We start from the raw sequence: 17779 nt of genomic DNA, 5'->3' as shown, positions 1-17779 counted from the left end.
GTGCTGGATTCATCAATGGCTACATTGATGAAGGACGTGAGCTGGTAAAAGTAATTAGCCTGCAACCAATCAATTGTCAACCAGTAAGAACGTACTGAGCGATGTGACGGAAGCAGACACACCCCCGGAGTCAGAAAACTGGGCTCTAGTTCGTCGCGGACTGGCCACATCCCCTTAAGTAAGTCACCTTTTCTCTGATAGTAAAAATGATATAAACAGCCCAACGTAGTGAATGTCAACTCTGCACTTCTAGCTGTGTTACCTCAGTTAATCCTCACAGTGTACCTGTGATGTGTTTATTTTTCATCTCTTTTTATCGATTAGAAAACAGGTCGCTAAAAAAATGTCAACGCCAAGATCTCCAAAATCCATGCTTCTATTGTCCCGAGACGCTGACTTCTTTTCGGCTCCGTTCCTTCATCTGTACATCAAATGGGGACGGGGCGACGTCTGTGCAGTCCAACGAGGCTATCGGAAGGCTAGACGGTGGCAATGAACGTAGCCGCAGCTCGTAAAGCCTGAAGCACCACTCCCATGGGAGGAGGAGACGGGTAATGAGCACCCATCACCGGCCCGCACAAAGGCAGCAGATGGCTTCCACCCGCTTTGAGCTTTCCCGCCGGTCGTAAAGGAAAGCTACGTAAACAGGAAGACTAGGAACACACATCAAAAACCCGGTTTCAGGAAGCCACGAGATGGGCGAAGGGGTGAGAGCGCCAGTCCCCGCCGCCCAGCTCCCACGCGGCCGCACAGTTTGATGGACGCAGTTGCGTGACGAGCGCTACCACGAAGACAGACCATTTCTGTCACCTCCAAAAGTTCCCTTGTGCTCTTTGTCGTCACTCGCTCTTCCCTGCCATCCTTAGAAACCACTGAAGTCATTTCCGTCGCTATGGTTTTGCTCTTTTCCAGAACGCGGAGGGATCTTTTTAATACATAAGCCAGGTCAACTTGTCCTGCCTTCCAACGCCAGTCAGAATGGAACCCAAGTGCCCCTCCAGGGCGCTGCGCCGTGGCTCCTCCTTGCCTCTTCGGTCCCACTGTGGTCCAGCCTCCCTGGCCTTCTTTTTGCTCACTGCAGCCTCAGGGTCTTTGCATCTGTGATTCCCACTTCCTCACATCTTTCCTGACCTGCTTTCTCATCCTCCATCTCCTCCGACCACTGTCCGCTCTGTCGGCGGGTTCCTCCGTTAGAACACATCACGATGTGGAATGGCCTCACTGACCTCCTTCCTCTAAAACTCAAAGGTCCCTGAGAGTGGTGGGGGCTTGTTGGTCTTATTAAGAGCTCTAGTCTTAAAAGACTTAGAAAGTGCTCTGGCTGCTGTGGCTCAGTGGATTGAGCGTCGGCCTGCAAACCAACTGTTGCTGGTTCGATTCCCAGTCAGGGCACATGACTAGGTTGCACGTCAGGTCCCCACAGTTGGGGGCGCAAGTGAGAGGCAACCACACAGTGATGTTTCCCTCTCTTTCTCCTCTCACCCTCTCTCTAAAAATAAATAAACAAACAAATAAATTAAGAAAAAAAAAAGACTTAGAAAGCACCAACACATGGTCACTCATTGGTATTCACAGAGCGAACAGACAGGTGCCAAAGAAGTTAAGAGAATAGTGAGGTCCACGCAGTTGAAACTAAGGAAGGTATTCAAAGAAGAAACAGGCCTCATCTAGGACGTGGTCGGGGGTGCAGAATGGCTGCGACTCAGAACTATCTATCAGCCCTTCCCCAAAGTCCCCCACTGATGGGGCCACAGGGTGCTCTGGAGACAGAGCTGGTGCCTCTCCTGCCCTTGCCCTGTGCCCTCAGGCTCGTTGCTGTCCCCAGGCAGGAGACCCCCAGCTCTTCTTGGCTGGAGCTGCTCCGTACAGCCGGGGTGTTTGACTTTGTGCTCTGGGATCATCTTCAGCGGCCCTCCCCGTGGGAGAGCAGCACGTGATCCTGGCCTTGTAAACGCTGACAGTGTTACGAGACGGATTCCTACCTTGCAGGCCTCCACTCTCTCCGTGGAGAGCACACGTGGGTACAACACGCACTGAGGTCCACAATTCCCTGAGCTCATGTCCCAGTTTTCTCTCTCAATTAGCACTAGACTTCTGAAAGCTTAATTTTGTTATAATTTATTGTCTTGGTTGGGGACAAGGCGGGGAATTCCTTTGTCACAAGAACAGCTGTTTTGCTGGATGGCATGATTTAAATTAGGACCCTGAGACTCCTCCTGCCCGCCTGTTCTCCAGCCCCTCTCCCCAGCTGGGACCATCTAGGAGTCTACCGAAGCAGGTTCCCTGCTCACCTCCACAATGGGGGCTCCTCTCTTGGGCCCCCTTCTCCTCTCCACCTGTGTGCTCACCCCAGGGGTGTTGTGCCCACTCTCATGACCCTACCATGCGGGACAGCTGAGCCTAATTCTCCTTCCAGCCCTGCCTTCTCTTCTAAAGGCCAGAAGGGCTTCCCGAGAAAACCGCTGAACATTGTGAGCAGGACACAAAAGGTGTCCTGCAATGACCTGAAATTCGTGCCTATGGTTTGACTTGCTATCTTCCTTCTGCTCCCTCCCTCCCTGCCCCTATGCGTCCTAACTCCATCGCCCAGGTTCAAAACTGGGAGGACTTCTCCGATCTCTTCTCTTCTCTGTATGTTCAACTGGATACCAGGTCCCATCTCTTCTGCCTCCAAAATCTCTCCTCCATCCAATTCCTCACTGACTTTCCTACCAATTTCCTAGTTTAAATAAACAACAACAAAATCTCTCTATTCCTAAGCCTCTTCTCTGGTGTCCCATCTCCAAATTCCCCCAACTTGGCACCCTACCACCCTACCATGGAGTATGTATGCAAAATATAATTCTCCTTAGCAAAATGACCCGGGAACCCTCCATCCCAGATGTCCTCCTCATTTCCAACCACTTCTCCTCATACTCCCCAGACCCTCAACTCTTCATGGAGTCCTGCTTTAGCTCATACTCTTTCTTCTTCCTGGAAGGCCTTACCCTTTTCATCAGGGTGATTCTGGTTGTAAAAGAGAGAATTCCAGCTGAAATGAGTTTATGTAAAAGAAGAGATTTATTGATTCACATGAGCGTCCGGTCCATAGAGCCAGCACTAGTGATTACAATATCACCAGATGTCCTTCTGGCTCACCCCCCCACCCCCCGCCCCATTTCCTCACCCATCCTCCAACTTTTTAAAGTCTCAGCCTCTCCCATGATAAGCAAGCTTCCTCCTTGCAGAGAGCAATGGAGATATGGAAATGTGGCCCCAGACAGCTCCAGACTTCCACCATTCCAGCCTGGCAAGGACATTGCTGGGATCCCAGACAAAGTTTCTTCTCATAGAAACTATACAATTTCAGAGAAGGACTCTGACTGGCCAGGCTTGAGCGCCTTCCCATATCTGGGCCAATCACTGTGGCCAGGAGAGTAGGGTATTGTGAATTGCAAGGCCTGAGTCACACCCACTTCCATCTCCAAGGGCAGGAGGCAGTGATGGGCAGCCCCACCAGGACAGCCTAGAAGGAGTGGAGCTGGGCACAGTGATACAATGGGTGTCCACCAAACTCCCATTCTCCGCCGAGCTGCCCTGAGGTATAATCCTGAGCCCTCGTGCAAATTAAATTCCACCACTGCTTCTCCTCTGCCCTATGGTACTGATTTGTCTTCTCCAAATGATTCAACTGAGGGCAGGAGTTGGATCCCTCCGTGATCAGCATAAGGACTCACCCAACTGTGTGACTCAAGAACATCTTCCCAGTCTGCAGTGACTATGCCCAATTATTTGTTAACAAGTTATTGCCTAATCCCCCTGGGACACGACTTGCTCACCAGCTGAATCTCTAAGCGCCCAGAGCAGCACCTAAAACATAATAGGTGCTAGGTAAACACTGGGTAAAAGAATCAATGAGCAGTGTGAACAGAACAGAGATTACCAGTCTTTGGTGTGCCGGTGAATAAGCACAGCTGCTTTCTAATTCTTCCTAATTCACAGAGAACAATCAATGGTACGGCAGGCATCCTTTCAACTTCTTGTCCCCACCTCCCCACCCCCAAATTTCTCCACACACTCCCCAGGCTCACTGCCCTCCTGGCAGTCTCATGGAAGGAGGTGCACATTCAGGTCAAGGTCAAGCCGCCATCATGTCTGCACCCCGTTGGCCCATCCTGTGGGGACTCCACCCCCTCCCACCACTTCCTCTCCTGTGCCTTCAATATCTCCCTCCATCCAGGCTCTTTTTTACAGCATCTCAATGGACCCCTGTCCCTCCATGATAGCCAAATTAACAAGAAAGACACAACCCTCCCGGAAGCTAATACTGTCACCCCCTAAGCTCCCCCCTCCCTTCTCCAGTCCAGGTTCCTTCTCTGGGAGTCTCCACGCAGGGCCTCAGTTTCCTCAACGCCGCTCGCTGTGTAATGCCCACTGCAGTCTGGCTTTCCTCCCACCCCTCCACCGGATCTGCTTTTGCCAAGGTCACCAACCTTCCAGGCCCAGTGGGCACCTGCCAATCTTCCTCTCGTTTGACCACTGCGGTATCTGACTCAACGGATCACTTCCTCGGTGCCTTGAAATTCTTTCCTTCTGTGGCTTTTGTGATGCAGCTCTACCGTGGGTTTTCTTCCCACCTCTCACATGGCTCCCTCTCAGTTTCCCTCACCGGCTGTCCTTCCTACAAGATTCCCATGTCTGGGAGCTGGGGGTGGGGAGGAGTGTGTGCATGTGTTGGGGATGCAACCTCTGCCTTCTCTTCCCTTCTCACTCAGCGTCCAGGGCTCTAACTGCCCCCAGAATTCCCCACAACCCTCCTCCCCAAGTGTGCCCTACCTCCTAATCCGCATCCCAGCGGCCTGCCAGGAATCTGCGCTGGGATAACCCAGAAGAATCACCCATGTGATGAAACTAAGACCTCGTTTTTCTCCCCAGGTCGTCCCTCTCCTTCCGTCACTTTTCCTATCTCAGGGAATGGCACTATCAACCTGCCAGTGGCCCAGACCCGGAATTCTGACTCATTCTTGACAGGTTGGCTCCTCCTCCATGCCCTTCCAATTTATCATCAAATAAGTTCGATCATTCCACTGTCCAAATAGCTCTTAAGTCTCTCTCCTTTTCCCACCCCCACCCCCCACTGCTTTAATTCAGTTCTTGATCTTTTCCCACCTGAATCACAGAAATAACTTTCCATCTGGTCTCCTAACCTCCACACCTGAGGTGCAAACTGATCCTACCACTCATTTTCTTAAACCCTCCGGCGGCATCTCATTATAGTAAGAATAAAATCCAAAGTCCTTAGCACAATAGTGAGGGCCCCTCATGATCTGTTCTCTGTGTCATCCTTCACCCACACCTCTTGGCGCTCCTTTTCCATACTGTGCTCTAAATCAAACCAAATGACTTTACATTCCCGGCAGGTTCCATATGGCGAGGTATCGCAGTGCCTTTGCACATGCTGCTCCCTCTGCCTGGACTGCCTTTTTCCCACCTGGCTCACTACCATTCGACTTTCAGACTCAGCCCACTTGCTGTTTTCTCTTGGCTGACCTCTAAACTCCCTGCCCAGACAAGGTGCCCTCTCTTTGCCCACAGCTTTGTGGCCCTTCCTGCCCTGAAATATAAGCACCTTTTACATGTGGCCTCCTTTAGGCTGAATTCCTTAAGGGTAGGGGCTGATACCTCCCTCTCTACCTCCATGACATCATGGATATGCCTAGCACAGAGTAAGCCTTCAGGAAATGCTTACGGATGAACAGATGGATTGACAGAGCAACAGATAAGTTAACAGTTGAATGGATGGATATCTTACTATCCTGTCTTTCCCAAGTCTTCTCCCAGGTAACTGCTCCCGCCAAAGCCAGAGCCTTCAGTGGCAGCTTCTCTCTGATGCCACATACAAATGGCCCACACCTCTGAGGCAGGAGTGGAAAATGATTTCAGGGGCTGTCCAGATGGTGGTTAGGGAACACTCTAGTGTTAGGATCAATGGGACACAGGACCAACCAAACTCTTGCTATTCTTAGCTACTGACCTCAACCAAGGCTCGTGCCATCCCACTTGCTGATGGGTACTGGGTCCTTGCCTGCTCACTCTCCACTGTCCACACTGGAGGTGGTCGAGTAAGAAGTGTGTGGTTAGAATGGGAAGGACATAAATTTTGGAACGAGACAAACGGTGATCTGCATGCACTGCTATCACTTACTATGCTGTGTGGCTCTGAGCAAGCCACTTAACTTCTCTGAGCCCCAGTGGCTCATCTGTAAGATGGAGCTGATGACTGTATTTCCTCATAGGTTGGTATGAAAAAATAAACGAGGATAATGGATTGAAAATGATGACCACAGCCTATGATCATCCAAGGCTTTCAGTATTATTATTCTGGCTCATGTGGAAATGAGTTTGCATTCCTGGTGTATCTCATTTCTTTCTCTCGTTTCTCGAATGAACATTTGTGAAGGACTTCCTTTGTGCCAGACATGGGGCTCAGTGCTATATTATGAGCAAAAATAAGTCACAATTATTGCTTTAGAGAGCCCTGAGAGGGAGGGGGCACACAGACTAGCAAGGGAGACAAACACATAATCAACTAGTTAATTTACAACATGTAATAAACATTAGTGCTCTGAGATCCTGGAGGCAGGTGTCCCAGGGCCGATTTTACCGCACAGGGATTTGACTGTCTGTTGGCTAAAACACAGGGAGAGAATCCAGGGTAAGTTCTTGACCATGAAGTCTTATCCTTATATTTCTTTATAGATACTATCCTTTCTCTTTCCTCTGTTCTTGGTTGGGAAATCAAGTGAGTGGGGGGACAAATGCAGGGCACTGGCTCTTAGCCTTGCTGGATTTTATTTTACTTTAATTTTTGGTGCTATGAAAAGCACAATGCTTTTCCTCTTCTCTGTAAAGCAAATTAGAACTAAAGATGGCTCAGCAGATAAATGCTGTGGGTGGGAAATACTCCCACAATCCCCCTGCATTTCAGGCTCCCAGGTTTCTCTTTGCATTTACTGTGTCTTAGAGCTAGAAACCAGAAAGAGGCTTGAGACATCCTATGGCAAAAGCCCATATCCTAATTGAGAGATGAAATAGGGGCTAAATGGCGAATTAGAGAATAAGTCAAGATTAAAGCACAGTTCTCCTGATCTCTTCGTTTTGCTAGTCTGTAATCTCCGAGGTCGCTGGATCTTAGGCGCCTGAAACCCAGCAAGTTCCTTCACCTGCAGCCATCCTGGTGGAAGCCAGGGCTGCCTCCATTTCCAAGTGATCTGGAAGCCACAGACAAACTTCTTCTGACATGTCATGGGGTCTCTCTTCCCAGAAACATTCTGTTTCTTACTAATAGGATACTTTCAGATCCTCCTCTTTGGTTTGAGAACCACGTCTGCATGAAAAGTTTGGTTAAGGGTGGTTTTTCTCAAAGTCCCTCTTAGCACTAGGACTTTCCTGGCTGACAAAGCTTTGTGGTTGAGGCTGCTACTCTGCAGTTATCTTGGCCTTAAAAGAGCTTTCATGGGTACCCCTACCTCCGCAGGATGGAGCCATAATTGATGCTTTTATATTTAGAAACTTGCATCAGAGATTTCAAAGACCCTGAACGCGAAGGTAATCCCCAATTTCGCAGATCACGTAGAACAGGAAAGGAGCTTGGGGCAAGCAGCCCTGGTCCAACTTTTTGGGAAACGGAGCCCCCAGAGAGGCAGGAGCAGAAGCGCTTCTCTTGACTCTAGGTCCAGTGCTCTTCCCCACTCTCCATACTATCACTCCAGCCTCTTGGGCTGAAGCGGCTGCGCCATCAAAAATGTCACACCAGTTATGACAACACAGTTGTTACATAACTGGTGCTGCAGAGCAGGCAAGGGGAAGAAGCCTTGAGCGTGACCCACAGTGCCCCCCTCCTGGCTGTCAGGGCAGTGAAGTCCCACGTACCTGAGACAAGAACTCCATGGGGAAGGGAACACCCACTAATCAATCAAAGGAATAAAAACTACAGCTGACATTTGTATGACTTCTAGAAGACTGTTCTAAGGGCATTTCATATGGTACATCATTTAATGCTCACAGCAACCCTGTTAGGTGGTTATTTTTATTATCCGCCCCATTTTACAGGCAAGGAAACTGAGGCATTAAAAAAGGTAAGTATCATGTTTATGGTCACACGTCTAGTTAGCAGCAGAGACAAGGTTCAGAGCCAGGCAGCTTGGTTACAGAGTCTATGCACTTAATCACGTCTCAATTTTAAGCTTTTAGAGAACCATGCTAAACTGCTTCTCTCAATAAGAAACTGCCCACTTCCTTGGACCAGTGACAGGCCACTATTTCTTCCTCTCTTTCCCCTCTTTGCCAATGGCTGATTTGCTGGGTGATTTCTTTTCTAACCACTATTGTGCATAAATGAGAGGCGCAGAATAAAATAAGAACGTGGTGCAATTTCTATCTGGTCCTTAGAATGGAGTTCACTTGAACACCTTCAAACTTTTTATGGTGCTGCCCATAGGCAAGGGAGCTGAACCGTCCTTCTCACAGCATCTGCTGTTTGAAAATCCATGTAGTACGTGCATGCATGCGTGCACACACACACACACACACACACACATTTATTTTTCTTCTTTCAAAATCAAAAGTTGTTCATCGCTAGGGTCAAATCTGGGTCTAACCCTTTTCGACATGTTTTATATTGACTCTGAAATCATCCCCTTACCAGCTTGTCTATTGTCTTGCAGCTCAAGATGTGCTCTGGTGATAATGGTCTGTCTAGCTTCATAAGAAATGAGACTGAAAACATCCTGGGAGGCAGGGAGCCAAGTCCTGAATCCAGATGGACTGAGCACATGTCAGAAAAATGGGACCTCATTCTACTGATACGAAATCTCCAGTGTTAACACAGATAGGGTACTGAGCAGCTGAAAAACGCAAGTGATCCTGCCCTCTCTTTAGCAGATGTGGCATGCTAAGGAGCACAAGAGAATCTTGGGAGTACCTGGGCTAAAGAAACAAGAGTACTTGGATTCTGGGTGCAGTGAATCTAATCTATCCCCACACAGAGGGAACAGAAATTCTGGATTCCTCCTGAGTCATGTCAATTCCCAATAAAACCTCATCCATTTAATCTAATCAGCAACAACACTTTCAACAAGCAGACAGGCTTCATTTCAGAATCCAACAGAGGCTCAAGAATTCCATAGCTGGCTCCTCAGGAGATCAGGTGGACTGTTTGTTACTCTTCTGGCAGGAAGGTCTGCTGGTATTTACAGTTCAGTGAACAGAAAGGAGGGAGAGAGCACCATCCATCAGTAAAGGAGAACTCATCTGCTACCTGATCTGACATTCCATTCGCACTCACGCTGTCTCCAGAGAGCAAGGTGCATCCATTTGAATAAACATGGAGACGGGCGGAAGGGCTGGAGCAAAGCAGCCAAGAGGATCATCACAGAAATAACAGGTCCACAGACCTAGAAGAGAGGCTCTCAGCAGAACGCTGCCTCCACATGGGACCCTTTGGGGGTGTGCAGGAGACACCCTTTTAAACAGCTGTACTTGGACAGAGTAATGGCTGCAGGTTGCCATCTACCTCCACTCACACCTACCACGCAGTAGGAGCCGAACAGGTGTGTGTTGCCCAGAACCCAAGCCAAACACTAGACACCCGGATTCCAATACTAAGGTGAACTGGTAGGAGAAAACCTCCAGCCTCTGGCAGCAGGTGACATCTTAAGACTGCCTTCCCTGGCAGGGTGGCGTCTGTCCGACATCCCACTATACGGGCTGGGGTATTTGGATGAGCTCGACATCTTTCTCAGGCCAATCCTTAAATCTGTTTTACAACAGACGCCTTGGGAATGAGCACACACCCAAAGTGTTCCACTTACTGTGTCCATTTATGTAAAGTAAAGCACAGCAGCTCGGAGGCCATGCCTCGTGGCCACTTTCCAACTCTATCTTCCTAAAAATTCACTTAATTCTCCAGAGACGGAGATCTGGGGTGGAAAACTCGGCACCTCAAATGAGGGCAGACTGTGGCGCCCACGGCAACTCCACAGTTCATTTTACATTTTCATCAGGTAGATAGATGGTCAAGCAGGTGTTACTATTTGTTCAGAATGGAAAGTCATGGAAAGTGAGATTCTCTTGATTCCACGCGTCATAAAATATATTTCTTTAAGAGACTTTTTTGTAAAGGTTTTGATCATTAAATCAAATTAATTCTTTTTAAAATATGATTAGTCTGAATAACTTAAAGGGTTCCAGTGTCGGCAAAAATGGCGAGGTTGTATCGTGGCTGAGGCCACAACCTCCAAATAAGCAAAATTACCTAAAATGCCACACATAAAAAAGGGCACTGATTACTCACGGTCCGTGTGAAGTTATATATGCGCTGTTTCAGTTATTAGTGTTTATTTCTCTGTACTAAAATGTTTTGGATTGTCTGACAAAGAGCTCCCAGACACTAGCTCACGATCACATACACGAATTTAAAAAAAAACCCACAAACAACAACAACGCAGAAAGCTATGTGCAAATAAAATTTGTAGTAAAGTATTAAGAATCAGGTCTTGAAAACGAGTCTAATCTGTGATAGCTCTTCAGTGGATTCAAGTTTCCCATTAACAACATGTATCAAACAAAATAATTTCAAAGGTCAGTCTCTCTGCAACATTCTTAGGCTAATGTAGGTATTGACACTTTGTTCTCCGCAGCATATGCCAGCCAGTCCTTTATCACATAACTTCAATTATTACAGGCATATATGGAAGCCTATGCCTTCTTCTAATCAGCATGCTGCAACATGGAGGACAATACAGGCTGAACGGAATGCCTCTGTGCTCCTCTGGAAATGCTGATTAAGAAGGATCTGGAGATGTCTGAATAGCCATATCCTTCCTCTCAATCTGACAGGCTGAGCTATTAAACTGCAATCGCCACGAGGAAATCATCAAGTTCTCACAGGCCGTCACCCACAGAGGACCCTCTGATTTCACGTGCCCCAGGTAAAATAAAACAGCAACCCAATTAACTCGTACGTATGGCCTGATAAATAATAGGTTGGTCCCCAGTCGTATTGTACAGGCAAGTCCGAAATTGCTTTCTGTAAATGCCACCTGGATTTTCAGACCCAGCCCCACCCACAGTACAATTCTCCTAACTCAGGTGACTCTCAGCCAAGTGGTGATCAGGAAAATCATTTCTGCAAGGGAGGACTCAAAAGAATTTGTCACTAGGATACAGTGACACCAATCTCACATTTTGTGGTTAATAAAACAAGGCCTGCATGCAGCTTGGCACAAGGCCCTGATCTGATTTATTTCAAGCCAAGCTGGAGGACTTACAGAAAAAGCTGCCATTCGTGAGTGCTTCAGGAGGACAGGCCACTGGGGTCCCTTGTAGCAATATTTACATGGGACAGAAATCTCTGACTGATCTTTTGAGCAAACAGAGATTATTTCTTGCGGAGAGTTGGTGTATTTTAAAAAATTAATAATTTTACCTACAGAATCTCAGTTTTATCTGAAAATTTTCTCCAAAAAGGTGTCCTGTGGGGGTGACAAAAGGGGTAGTGCAGGAAAAAAAGAAATGCTCAGCTATCTCATTTAACCACCTCAGACATCGAAAGCTTGGTGTCGTCTCCCCACCCCCACCCCCGAAATATGAGACATGAAATATAAGGCTTCCCGAGAAAAATCTACATTTAATTCTACATACGGCCTTCGTTTCAGATGTCCTGCCCCAGTACATAACTAGGAATGTTCATTCTTAAATGGCACACCTATCTCCTCAGACAGCTCAGCTCTCTTTGAATAAAAAAGGCTACGTACCCTTTGAGGGACCCAGTATGTATTTTTAAACTTCCTATTAAACCAACCTAATTTATGGGGCATGTTTAAGAAAAGCAGGTAAGGAGTTCATCTTGCAGATGTAAAGTTAATTTGCAAACTCTAGCAGACCACCCCGACTCCCGCGTCCATCTCCCTCCTCCCCGAGCATTTCCGAATGCCTTTGGCCCTCTAAGAAGCAGCTCGGCTCTCTCCGCCCAGCCCCGACTCGGTTCCGAACACTGCCGAGTCCCTCCGAACCGCGCGCCCAGCCGGCGCCGAGCCTTGCGGAGCCAGCGCAGCCGCCTAGCAGAGCCTCATCGACTTCTCTGGCCTCGGCTGGGCGCTGTCCACCACTCGCAACGCCTGAAACCTCACCCAGCTCCGGTAGCGGGGGCTTCTACAGGGCTTTGAGCCCGCCGCTGCAGATTACAGACTTCTGAAGTTTTAAAACGTGACAGGGGCGGCTGTGCTTGCATTTAACGACCTGCAAGGGCTCCTGGCAGATGCAACATGCACCTTGTTGCAAAAAGCAATTCCCCAGGCCTCGCCTCCCCATCCATTTGGGTGGCACAAGCTCCAGAGAAGCCCCAGGCCAAATTACCGGGGGTTCTGAGGGTTGTGGCTAGCCGAGGGGCCCTTTGCAGAAGAAAGCCCCAGGGCCTTCTGAAACAAAAATAAGAACATGTCAGGCAGACGGGAAAATTATCTCCAAGTCGCTACTCCCTACCATCATGGCGCCGCCTAGAACCCGCTTGTCATGCCTGTTACACATGCAAAAATTTTTGCATCTTGTTTCTGAAACCGCAAGCACGCTCCGTCTCCCGCTCACCTTTCCACGAAAGGGGTTTTTATTTGCCATTGTTTTCCTATGGGATGCAATTACTTCGGCTATTCTGTCAAGCTGAAAAATAATCATTTTTGTTTACTGCACAGCAGCCCCTAATTAGGACCTGTGTGTGCACGAAGGTGTCACAGCAAAGCGACGTGGAATCCTCGCTAAATGGTGTTAATGAACTCCTTCCTCCATCCTGAACTGACAGGTCAACGGCAGCAGCAGGGCCAGGAGGCTCCGGAGGGTGCACCCCTTCCCTGCAAGCCTCCCCCTCCCCAAGCAAGCTGCCTGTGGGCTCACCAGGAACTGCCCTCGTGGATGGGGCAAGAAGCGAGCCTCAGAGTGGGAAGGAGGGCGAGGTTTCTTATTGAGAAAGTGCGCAAGGGAAGGAATATCTCATTTCGTTTTAATTTTCCACCATCACTCAAATCCACCCCCAGTTAATTAGGAGGGGAAACTGATATTAAGGCAGAAGGAGGCGGCGGCAAGTGGGGCCTGAGATCCGCATTGAGGGTAGATTACACGGAACATGGCCTATGCAGAATGTAAATAAATGCACCGATAAAGGCCACAGCAAACGAAAGCTGCCAGTGTCAGGACAGCAAACGCTGGGAGAGCGGGGGAGGAAGGGGGGCAGCAAGGGGCGGGCATTCAGCCTCACAGCCAGCGTCCCCCTTCCACCTCTGCCTTGGATACACAGCTGTGCCAGTCACATCTATTTAGAAACCCACCCCTCCCGTACCACACGCCCCTTCCTCTAACCCTCATTCTCTTTTTGGGGGGTGGGGGGTGCTGCAGAAACCACAACCTCCAATTCAGCACCGAATCCATGAACAGCACACACTTGATCCTCCACCCCCAGCAATCTAGGGCTGGGTCCCCTCCATGTTTTAGCCAAGTTCAAAATCACTGCCCGCGGAGAAGAGCAGGGGAAATGGGATTATGGATACGGAGTAGGGGGTTGGGGGGGGGGGGAGGCGTGAGAGACAGAATGAAACAGAGACACAGAGACAGAAAGGGAGGCAACCATACACATGAAACACTCCACAATCAGGAGTAATGATCACAATCATGCCAATAGTGTGATGTTCTGATCAATATGGCGGACACTGTCATTCATACAACTACAGGCGCTCCCCGTCCCTCCCCCTCTTCCCCCCAAATCACCCACCCCGGGAGTTGGGGCGAGGGACCCAGAACCAACGTAGAGTGGGGGAGGGGAGTCAAATCCAGGTGTGTGTGCGTGTGTGCGTGTGTACACACAAATTAAAAATCAGGCCTGGAGAGCAATGTGGAGTGAGCAAGGTAATACAAATTATAAAAAAAATTTCTTAAAAGTACAAATCCCAGTGCCACAGGGACTTACTTCATCTGCTTCACAATGGTGCTTTTTCCTGATTCTCCAGCCCCTGTTGGGACAGACGGGGGGAAAAAAACTGGTTTCAGTTTAGGGGAACGCGGTAGGGGGCAGAGGGGTACGGCATGCGGGAGGGTGGGCGATTCTGGCACATAGTGGTGCCAGCTCGGGGACTAGGTTTCCCCCGGCCGAGTGGGGTGGGGGAGCTGGCGGAGGGGGGTGCGGAGTGGCTGGGGTCGGGAGATGAAGTCCTTACCCAGCAGGAGTAATTTCACGTCTTTGGCGGCGCTGATGCCATCCTCTTTGAGGTTTTTCTCAATCGCCTTGCTCCGCTCGAGGGCGGCTCTCTCCTCTGCGCTCAGAGTACATCCCATGGTGGTCCCTTCCCTGCCACAGCCCGCACGATTCGGCTAGCAAGGCTCCCCGGCTCGGCGCGCCCCCCACCCCCCCAGAGAGCAGAGCCTGGGCTCAAAGGGGGAAAAAAATCACGATATCTTCCCGTTGGCTGAAAACAAAAATGTCGGGAAAGGAGAACCCCCTAAAAAGACAGCTGCTAACAAGATTCTAGCAGCGGAGACTCGCCGCAACTGGAGGGGCTCTGGGGGTGTTGAGGCGAGGGTGGCCGGGGTCTGGGGCTCGGGAGCCGAGGCAGAAGGCGCCCGCGGTCCGAGGAGGCGCGGGCTGCAGGCACTGAGGCTTGTGCACAACCCAAAATAAATAAAATAATAGTCGAGGCAGGAGCCGCAGCCGAAGTCCGCGGAGGGTGGGGTGGGGGGCAGGGTGGGTCCTTCTGCCGCTGCTGCCGGAGGAGGAGGCGGCGGCGGCGGCGGTGGCGGCGGCGGCGGCAGCGGCGGCGGCAGCGCGGGGTGTAGAGGGAGTGAGTTAGGGGGTGCTGCTAGTGCATGTGCATCGCCGATCCCCAAACGTCGGTGCGTCCGCGGCGCCTTCGCCGACCCCCGCGCGCTGGGCAGGGATGGGCAGGGGGCCGGCCCGGGGGGCAGGTCTCTAGCGGGAGGCGGTGTCGCTGTCTCCCAGAGCTCGCATCGCTTAGTGGAGCCTACCGAAGACAGGCAGAGGGCGAGGAGCCGCAGGCAGCCGGCAGCTCTTAGGGGAGAGAGGGAGCGAGAGATCGAGGCTGGGAGGGAGGGGAGAAAAAAAATGAAGGGGCGATCAAGCGCGCGCGCCACAGCCCGGGCGGGGGAGAGGGCGAGCGCAGCGCGCGAGTGCGCCAGCGGCTCTGCGCACCCCACACCGCCGACCGCCCGCTGACGTCAGCAGGGCCGCGCGCCGGGCCCCCGGGACGCGGAGGGGCGGGGGCGGGAGAGGGCGCGCGCCCGGGCCCGCGTCAGCTGGCGGCGGCGGCGCGCGCGCGCGGCCCGGCCTCCCTACCCCCAGCGCCTTCCCTTCCCCCGGGGCCCGCGGCCGCCCGGGGTGGGCGCGTGCGGGCGCTGCGGGGGCGGGGCCTGGGCCCGGGCGCGCGCCGGGGCTCCTCCCCGCCCCACGCTCTGGCTGCGCCGGCCTTTCTGTCAATGGGAGCTGCGGGTATCAGGTGGGCCTGCGGGCCGCTGCCCCGCGCCGCCTCCGTCGCTCTCCAGCTTCCTCTCCATTTTGGCTCCAGCGGCTCGTCTTCTTGGTGGCTGTCCTGCTGCTGGGGCCGCGGCAGCCGAGGCAGAGTGGCCTCAGCCCAAGTGAGGAGGCTGGGTCTAAGGAAAGCTGCGTTCCGGCTAATTCACCTTTGGGGCGTGGGGGCTGGTCCGGATTTTTCTCTTCCTGCGTCCCGCAAACACTACTGAGCACCTAGTGTGGCTGTAAGGACAGAGCAACAGCAGCATGGGACGAAGCCACGGCCTGCTCCCTGGGAGCCTCTGCCTCCCTCTGCCACCGCGACCCCGCTCCGAGATTCCCGGCCCTAGGTGTCCGCGCAGGGGACAGCTCCCACCCTGAGAAGCTTTCCGAAGGAAGAGCCGGGTTTTCCTGCGAGTGAGCGTCTAGCAAGTGCTCGCTCCCTGTACGCAGAGTTGAAACGCTTTTGCGCATTTTGGACGGTTTAGCTTGGTTGCGGTCTTTGCACTGATTTCTCTTGTCCTGCCCCTTCCCAAAACACAAATTCATAAAACGAATGTTGAATAGATTTTCTTCCTTTCATCTTTAAAAAAGTTTTCCCCATCTTTTTTTTTTTTTTTTTTTTTTCAAGTAAAGACCCAGAAGCCGGGTCAGTTACTCCGCGTACTGAGAAAACACGTCCACATTTGCCACACATCGGCCATGTTCTGGGTGGTCTCTGAGATTTGGGAGAACCTAGTTCTCAGCGCACAAAAATCAGTTCCACCAGACAGCCCCAGGGGACCTCCCAAAGAAAGGGGCCAATAGGAAAGGTTGCTTGGGGACAGGAGAGGCAAGCGGCCAGTGGAAAACGTTTTTTTTCTAACAGTTGGGCATTTGTGTGACTCTGAAAGCAAACTTGTTTGTTTCATTTTAACAATAGAAAAAAAAAAACAAAAACACACCACTGTTTTGGAGATGTTACCCAGCATAAAAATACATTTGCAGTGGGGAACAGGGTAGCTCAGGCCCACCCAGAAGAAAACATTTTTATCCCTGAATTTTAAAAAATTTATTATTTCCCAGCATGAGTTTGCCTCATTCTACAAATAGCTATGCCAGAAGTGGTATGCAATGTAGGATAATTTGAGTATTTAAATTTGAGCCACATTTTACTTCTCCTGGAGAATGACAAAGGACTCATAAAGAATTGTTTTATCAAGTAAATAACTTCTTCTCTACCCCGTGCCCCTACTCTAGTTTTCTTTTGTGTATATGTTTAGAGGGGAGCTTAAGGGATAAATCTGGCTTGCTTAAAATTAGGATATCACTAAAAGTCAGCTTTCCAGATGCAAAACAGAGCTGGGGTACCCAACATCCTACAGAATTTATTATTTCCTCGTAAGTTGACTAGGATGATTATACAGATCTATCAGAGGGAGAAAATGCAGCAACCTCACCGAGATTCTTCTATCCCTACAAGACTACATCTGAAAGACTGACAAGGTAAGAATATAACCATTTCTTTGCAGATGGTGGGTTATATTTTTATATTTGAATGCTCTTTCGTATTAAGTCATTTTTAATTTAAGATCTAAGCTTTTGGGCATTGTGGCTTATATGCTTGAATCAAACTATCCTTGATTTTAGGTATGTTGATTCCTTCTTGGTATCATACCTCATGTGGGAGAGACACAGGCCTGTTTTTTGTGTTTTTCTTTGTTCACTCAGTACTTACTGATCGCCTACCTACCATCTACAGAGTAATGTTCTAGGCCCTATGGCTGTTGTATTTCAGGTTAGTCTACTCTGCTTTTTTTTTTTTTTTTCTGGGTCACTTTGCACCTTCATAGCTGGGCTGCATAAAAGACTAATAATAATCCGCTTCGTCTGTATAGTGCTTTAGAGCTTACAGAGCACTTTTGTAAAAATGATCGTATGTGATCCTCTCTCATAAACCTCAGTTAGTCACTGTGGTGCGGAGAGCATCATTGCTGAGTGGAAAGAGCTGGGACCATGAGTCTAGATGGACCTGGACACCCATTTTACAGCCGAGAAAACTGAGTCTCTGGGGGTCAGTGAATAACTTATTCAAAGTCATGTGGTCATTAAGTAATAAGCCAGGGCTCCTTTCACAGGTTCATGGACTATCTGAGAAATTACATGTTATATAAATATATAAAGCACGCTTCCTAGACTCCCAGAAAACTCCCAGCCCTAGAATCTATTTGTATTCTGGTCCCCCCAAAGCAA

General features: G+C 50.1%; 1 protein-coding gene across 2 annotated transcripts in view; it reads right to left on the bottom strand.

Annotated features, from left to right (window-relative positions):
• GNAO1 (G protein subunit alpha o1) overlaps positions 1 to 15235 on the bottom strand; it is a 125740-nt gene extending 110505 nt beyond the window's left edge. Inside the window, exons 1-2 of one of the 2 annotated variants that reach the window (XM_090260648.1) lie at positions 14241 to 15235; positions 13994 to 14036 (exon numbers count right to left, since the gene is read on the bottom strand). In XM_090260648.1, coding sequence (XP_090116774.1) covers positions 13994 to 14036; positions 14241 to 14358 — 161 coding nt within the window. In that variant the 5' untranslated portion in view covers positions 14359 to 15235. The remainder of the gene's footprint in view (positions 1 to 13993; positions 14037 to 14240) is intronic. The other variant, XM_090260646.1, reaches the window with a different exon arrangement.
• Between the last annotated feature and the right edge of the window lie 2544 nt (positions 15236 to 17779).

Source organism: Furipterus horrens, unplaced genomic scaffold (assembly GCF_987537825.1).
Source record: "Furipterus horrens unplaced genomic scaffold, mFurHor1.1.pri manual_scaffold_13, whole genome shotgun sequence".
Lineage (NCBI taxonomy): Eukaryota > Metazoa > Chordata > Mammalia > Chiroptera > Furipteridae > Furipterus > Furipterus horrens.
Note: the sequence above shows the minus strand (reverse complement) of the source record. Positions and strands in the feature narration are given on the sequence as shown.